We start from the raw sequence: 7389 nt of genomic DNA, 5'->3' as shown, positions 1-7389 counted from the left end.
AGCCACAGACAAAGAATGCAGGACTTTGAAAGAACTGATTCAAAATGGCTTCCCCCAGTCACGTAACAATATCCCAACCGTAGTTCGAGTCTTCTGGCCTATGCGTGAGGAGTTATATTGCCTGGAGGGAGTGATCATCAAGGGGAACAAAATCCTAATACCTCGACAACTCCGCACAGAGGTATTGGAATCTCTTCATTCCGCTCATCAGGGTGTGAACGGAATGCTGGCGAATGCGAGACAACGACTATTCTTGCCAGGGTTGGATGCTAACATCAGGCAAACAAGAGCCCAGTGCCACACGTGCAATGAAATCACACCATCTCAGCCCAGGGAACCCTTGATGTCCCCAGCAGACCCGGAATTTCCATTCCAACAAGTGGTGGTTGACTTCGTCCAGATGCAGGTTAGACACTTTATGGTATACGCAGACAGGTATACGGGATGGGTTGAAGTGGCCCTAATGACGTCGGGAAGAACCAAGACGGTGTGTGATACCTTGAGGACTTGGTTCTGTACCTACGGCATACCAAAAGAGATTTCGTCGGATGGTGGACCACCATTTGAATCCCAGGAATACGACTCCTTTTTGAGGAATTGGGGCATACGAAAACGTACCTCATCAGCGCATTATGCTCAAGGCAATGGCCGCGCAGAGTTAGCCGTCAAAACCGCGAGACGTATACTGGCGGACAATACGGACAGGTATGGACGCCTGTGCCATGATCGGGCGGCCCGAGCACTACTGACCCATAGGAACACGCCTGTCCAAGATCTGGACATGTCCCCGGCCATGATACTGTATGGTCGGGTCATTAAAGACCACCTTCCTGTCCTGCGGGACAAATACCAGGTTCGAAAACAGTGGACAGAAATAGGCAAACTAAGGGAAGTGGCAATGGCCAAAAGACACATGAGGAACGAGCAGTATTACAACCAACATTGTCGCCCACTCTGGGAACTCCAGGTAGGAGATTACGTCCAGATCCAGAACCAGGACGGGAACCACCCACGTTGATGGACAAAGACGGGAAGAATCGTGGAGACCCAGGGGTACCGACAGTACCGAGTCCGGTTTGATGGAAGCAATCGAGTGACATTGCGCAACCATCGGTTTCTCCGCAGAATACACCCGGTAGTGGATGGCCCTCGTAACATCAGACAAGAAATCCTGAACCCACCTATAAATGTGGAGACCCCACAGGCACAACCTCCAGAGGAGGCAATGGAGGTGGAACAACACACCGACACGGAATCCCCAAGCGAGCATGAGGAAGAAATGGAAGTGGAAGATACCACGGGAGGAGATACCCAAAAATACAGTCCTCCTCCGTTAAGGGAACCGTCAAGTCGGAGGACGAGAGCCCCAAGGGGTTTGTCGCCGCAAATGCGGGGGAAATCGCACGAGTATTTCTCCACATAAAAGATGACCACAACAACTTGCTTTTGTGGTCACGAGGGGGAGGGGCATGTAGAGGCCAGAAAGGAGTTATCTCCCTTTCGCTCAGACTTTGCATAAGTGGAGTTATCCCCCTTATAAAAGGACAGGCGAATCGCCATTATTTGTTTACACTCGTTCACGGCGACACGCTGTCGGATTGGAAAACCAGCTTTCTTAACGCAAACCTTACAGGAGCTAGTTCTGGTTGAGGCTTTTTTAGCACTGTAATAGTAATGTCGTAATTACTGGAATCAAAATTTTTGATTAGCTTGGCAACTTCACCACAGTATATTGCATATATTTTCTGATACAGGAGGAAATATTGAGGGTTGGCGGCCTTGGTCGCATAAGGTAGAATTAGCTGGCTTTGTCTGATGCTGACGAGATTACCTCGGGTCCATTACTTGAACATAGAGCACACGCTTCTGTTCAGGATCCTGTTTGCTATTTGCCAAAACTGGTTGGAACCAAGCCACTGCTCAGCTACTTTGGACTTGATGGACTGAGCATACAGTTCTCTTGCATACTTTATTAGTCTTTTACAGTGGTTGCTGGCAGTCCTGAAAGCGGCTTTAGTCTCAGTACATCTATTACATTGGAAGCAATGGAAAAAATGATTTCTGTGTGCAATGGTAGCAGCACATTCTGGAGATAACCACAGTTAGCTGTTAGGTTTTTGCTGAAATTTTTTGGAGGGTATGAAACGGTCTATACCTACAATTAACCATTCTGTCAGGTCTGATACTATAGAGGACACATCCTTTTTAAACATGGAATGCAGAGGTAGATCTGATATAAATGAATGGAAGCTATCCCAGTAAGCCATAGTGTATCGATATGCTGTATGATGTTGAGGTAAGTCTGAGGACTTACTACCATATCAAATGAGAATTCTTCTTCTTTCAACAATGCTATTTTGAACTAATGTTTTCATATGTGATGAACACACACACACACACACACACACACACACACACACACACACACACACACACACACACACACACACACACACACACGTCGCTTACGTAGCTTATGACTTTCTTTTCCTTCAGAAAATAACCATGTGTGTCACTCCGTTCATTAAAATCAGTAATCATAAACTTCATGCCTTTTCCCATGAGACACTTATTAGCTCGGCTTGCCTACTGAACACTCATTGCAAAAACCTTAATGTTGGAACGATTTAAATTACTGTTTCTTAAACACGTAAATTAATGGTGTTATTTCATTTCAATACAGCGATTTTGAGTTCTTTATCAATGAAAACTACTACGTCCTTCAGCCTCACAACCCCGGAACTCTCTCTTCTATTACTACTTCTTTTGTCATCTCTTCTATTACTACTTCTTTTGTCATAAGCACAGCTGCTTATCTGTTTCAGTTTGGTCTTTTATCCCTCTGAAGTCTCAGGAATTCTCACGGTTAGTCTTGCCTTTTTTCCAATAAAACTAACCATGCCTACCGTTTCTTCTTCTTCTTCTTCTTCTTCTTCTTCTTCTTCTTCTTCTTCTTCTTCTTCTTCTTCACCTTTTCCCAGCCCCGCGTATCAGCAGCAGACAAAGCAGACCTTCTGTCTTTTAGGCATTAGAAGAAATGCTACTACATTCAAATGTTGTTATTTTTCCAAAGTTATTCACATCTTTTTATTTTATATGGGTGAGGATGTGATTTGGTTAAAGACTTTTGTAAATCAGAGATCACGTTAAATTTACCTTTAACAGTCCCGGTGACATTCTACTACTTTCGACTTCTAGAGATTCCTGCACCTGCAACCTCAGTCTCTTACATTCGTCAGACTCCTCTTACAAATTGGTGACCTTCTGACCTGTCCTTCCTGTCACCCATAACCTACAGTTACTACCAAATATATTTTTTATGCAAAATCATTGAAAAACTTTAAAAAAGCAATAAAAGTATGAAAGCCCAATCTGCTTCAAGAATATTTATTTGTAACATTTTCACTAATAATTGCTTTCAAATAGATATATTTGTAAAATAGTAAAGAAAAAACCAAAATTCCAAAAAGCTTACACATTATTTGAAGACCAAACTGCTTAAAAACTTAATTATAACGTTTTCTTTAATAATTATAATCAAATTAATATCTTTGTAAAATAATCAGAAAAAGGCCAAAGAAGTCAAATTTAAAAAAAGTCCAAATACAATTTTGAAGGCGAAACTACTTAAAAAAAAGAAAAAAGAGAAAAAAGGCCAAACTCGCGAGTTTTAGTCTTAAAAAGGCTAATCTGGCAACCCTGACTTTTATTCTACGAAATTTCATAATTTCTATATCAAGGGAGCTAACTTTGGTTTTCTTAAGGAAGTTTCCAGAGATTTCCCATAATTCCACTGTCGTTGCTACCAACATGGAGCCGTCTGATCTATTATTTTCGTAAGCATTTTGCATTTCTACAATTTTCACCAATATTATTAGCTGTTGAATTCAATTTAGTAATCACCCCGGTTTAAACTCGCGTTTAATCGTTCTACATACAACGTTTTTTCTTCTTAAAATAATGTTTAAATCTTTAAAAGGACATTTCGTTACTATTCATGACCATTTGTGAAACAACAAAAAAACTCTTTTCATAGTTTAAAAAGAATCGATTTGAAACATTTCTAATATTGATTTAACTTTTTAATTTGTTATATGAAAACATTTCATTTGTTTTTTCTTTCTATAACAAAAACTGATTCATATTTATCGTTTTATCTTCTCTTCAGAAAAGCTAATGATGAATTTGTTAACGAAAATTACGAAAACGCTGTTGATGTAAGTGAAAGCAGAATTCAATATTTATTTTTGAAAAACCATTATTTATTTAATTACAATATTTTAATTTCACTCTTTCATATTTATTAAAATAAAACTACGATATCAAAACGCCAATGTTTAATCGATAACGGGGAACCCATATCGATCTGAATGTTTGGGATTGTGATTTACAGAACAGATAAAAAAAAACAAAAAAAAACGAACTAGGTGCTTGTGCAGAATAGTGCATTGGGAAACAAACGCATTTTTTTTTTTTTTTAATTACATTTTCACCTCAAAGCACATTGCCACTTTAATGAAGCGGGCTACTATTAGGGACACAGGCTAAAGGGGTACTAGGTGGGGAGTTGGGCAGCAAGATGTCAGTTCACGTTACACTTGAACTTCTACATGTCAGTACAGTTGGAGAAGCAGGAACCTGGAAGGGAATTCCAAAGTCTAGCGGTTCTGGGGAAGAAACTACTGGAGTAGAAGTCTCTCTTACATCTAAGGATCTCAAATGTGAAGGGGTGGGATTTTACTGCTTGTCGGGTTTGTCGGGGGTATTTACGTTGAGGGGGTACAAGTGCTTGCAGTTCGTTGGAACATTCACAGTTAAAGTACTTGTAGAACAGGCTACATTTCATCGATGGGACAGAGGCTGAAGCTTGGATGACAGTTCAGAACCTATTAGGTTGGCGACTCTCTTTTGAACCTTGTCTAGGAGTGAGAGACTAGTAGTAGATGCACCAGCCCAAATATGACAACAATACGCCATATATGGGCGAATGGTGGCCTTATAGAGGTACAGGATACTTTCGGGCGTTAATAGGTTTCTAGCACAGTAGAGAGAACCTACCTTTTTTGCAGTGGTCCTGGCAATGTTCTCCATGTAATTGTTCCAACTCATGTTTCCTATGAGCGTTAGGCCGAGGAGTTTAAAAGATGTGCTTTCAGATAAAGAGTCTTTGACTATTGCTATTGGTGGTAGAGAAGGTTTCTTGTAGTTATTGAAGGAAACAAGTTTAGTCTTGGCAGCATTGAATGTGACCATCCATTTTTGTCCCCATTCCACTACAGATTGGAGGTCATCCTCTAGTGTTTCTGCCATTTCTTTAAATATGTGTTCATTTGTTTTCCTGTCGTGCCTGTTATAGAGCGTGGTGTCATCAGCATATATACCCATCTCACAGACAATTTTGTCAGGGAGGTCATTTATGAATATTAGAAATAATAGAGGTTCAAGGATAGACTCCTGAGGCACTACTGCATTTATATCATATTGTTTAGATGTACGACCATCGAGGACAACCTGGATTTTTCTCTTAGCTAAGAAGGATTTAATTATGTTAAGTATTCTTCAAGTGATACCATATGATCTGATTTTCCTGAGAAGACCTTCATGCCATACCCTGTCAAAAGCCTTAGATATGTCTAGAGCTACCGCTCTACCCTCCCCTGCTTTGTCAAGTGAATGGTATATACGGTCGGACCACAAAAGCAGTTTTCCAGCAGGCAGGAAAGCAAGATTCATTAAGGCATTTGTTGTAAAGTTTGGAGAGGATTGGAGCTACTTCGGTGGAGCACTTTTTTAATAGCACAGCTGGGATGAGATCAGGTCCGCATGCTTTTGAAGTGTCAAGATTTTTTATGATAGCATGCACCTGAGCAGGAGTGATTTTCAGATCGTCTAGTGTGGCGTCACGGCCCCCGAGAGTAAGAAGAACGCCTGTTAACTGAAAAATGCCTGCAGGCAATGTAGGTAAGATTTGTTGGACTGTCAGTACTATATGAGGGTCATTTGAAAAAGAGCAATAAAACATTTTTAAAAAGAAAAAAGAACACAGTTCGATTAATACTGAAACTGAACTTTATTCAATATAAAATATAAATATTATCTATGTAAAATTAAGTAATTTTAAACAACATACAATTTAATACTGATAAAACTGAATTATGAATTTAGGAAACAAACAATTAAAAAAACATATTAAACACCAACGATGAATACTTTTAAAAGTAAAAACCATCGATAAATAATTTTAAGAATGAAAACAAACGATAAAATACAAAAAATTGAAATCAAAGAAATAATTTAAAAACAAACAATAAGTTACTAGTGCAGAAATATTTTTTAAATTTAATTTAGAGAAAAATCACATGGGTTGAATGTTATTTTTTGGAACTTTAGAGATGAGGATTGATAATATAAATACTATGTAAAATTAAGTAATTTTAAAGCAATACACAATTTAATACAGATAAAACTGAATTATGAAGTTAGGAAACAAAGAATTAAAAACCGTTAAACACCAACGATGAATAATTTTAAAAGTGAAAACAAACGATAAATAATTTAAAAACAAAAACAATGTGCTTTATTTATAAAATTTTGAATAATTTCGCAATTATGAATGAATTCGCGTGTACTTTATAAAAACGTATTTTAATGTGATTATTATCGATTAGAAACTAAGCGGAAGCGAGAAAAGGGATTGGAAAGGGGTGGGGGTAAGCAAAGAATTAGTAATTCACAATTACTAATAATAATTTGATTAAAATACCAGTTTTTAAAAAGTACACGCGTTTATAATTCTAAAAAGAAAGAATCAATTTTAATATATAACGCTCAGTCACTGCTAAATTTCTTAATAGCCGCGTGTTGAATAATTTTCAAACCGACTTTAGAAAAAAGTATAGAACTTCAAAATATTTGTAAATACTCAATGAAAGGTCTTATTAAAAAGGTTTATTAAAAAAGACATTCTCATGTAAAAATTATTTGTTTATAATTTTAAAAACTAAAATTAAATTTTTAACCTTCCTGATAGACTTTTTAGCCTTATAAGAAAATAAACAGTTAAAAATATCAACATATTTGCTGTATTAGCAATAAATAGTATTGCTTCTTTAATTTATATTAACAAAAAAATAATGTTATCAAACGTTATGAATACAATTCTAATTAAATACACGTTTAATGATTAACAAATAACGTAATGTTCATGTAAAAATTATTTTATTTTTATTTTATTGTTACAAATTACAATGCTTTATTTACATAAAAAAAAGCAAAAATAAATTCTTGCGTTTTTTATTTACTACTGAAAACCATAACTTTAGTAAAAGTACTTTTTGTTTAAACAAAATAATACATTTCCACTCAGATGTAAATAAAAATAATGAGTTC

The 7389-nt window shown here is 37.2% G+C and overlaps 1 protein-coding gene across 1 annotated transcript in view; it reads left to right on the top strand.

Moving 5' to 3' along the window:
• The first annotated feature begins 3729 nt into the window (after positions 1-3729).
• LOC145259182 (protein SGT1 homolog) overlaps positions 3730-7389 on the top strand; it is a 36463-nt gene continuing 32803 nt past the window's right edge. The window contains exons 1-2 of the mRNA XM_080116954.1: positions 3730-3836; positions 4169-4217. Of these exons, the coding sequence (XP_079973080.1) occupies positions 3811-3836; positions 4169-4217 (75 nt within the window). The 5' untranslated portion in view covers positions 3730-3810. The remainder of the gene's footprint in view (positions 3837-4168; positions 4218-7389) is intronic.

This window comes from Euprymna scolopes, chromosome 34 (assembly GCF_053919585.1).
Source record: "Euprymna scolopes isolate OS-2025 chromosome 34, ASM5391958v1, whole genome shotgun sequence".
Taxonomy (NCBI): domain Eukaryota; kingdom Metazoa; phylum Mollusca; class Cephalopoda; order Sepiida; family Sepiolidae; genus Euprymna; species Euprymna scolopes.
Note: the sequence above shows the minus strand (reverse complement) of the source record. Positions and strands in the feature narration are given on the sequence as shown.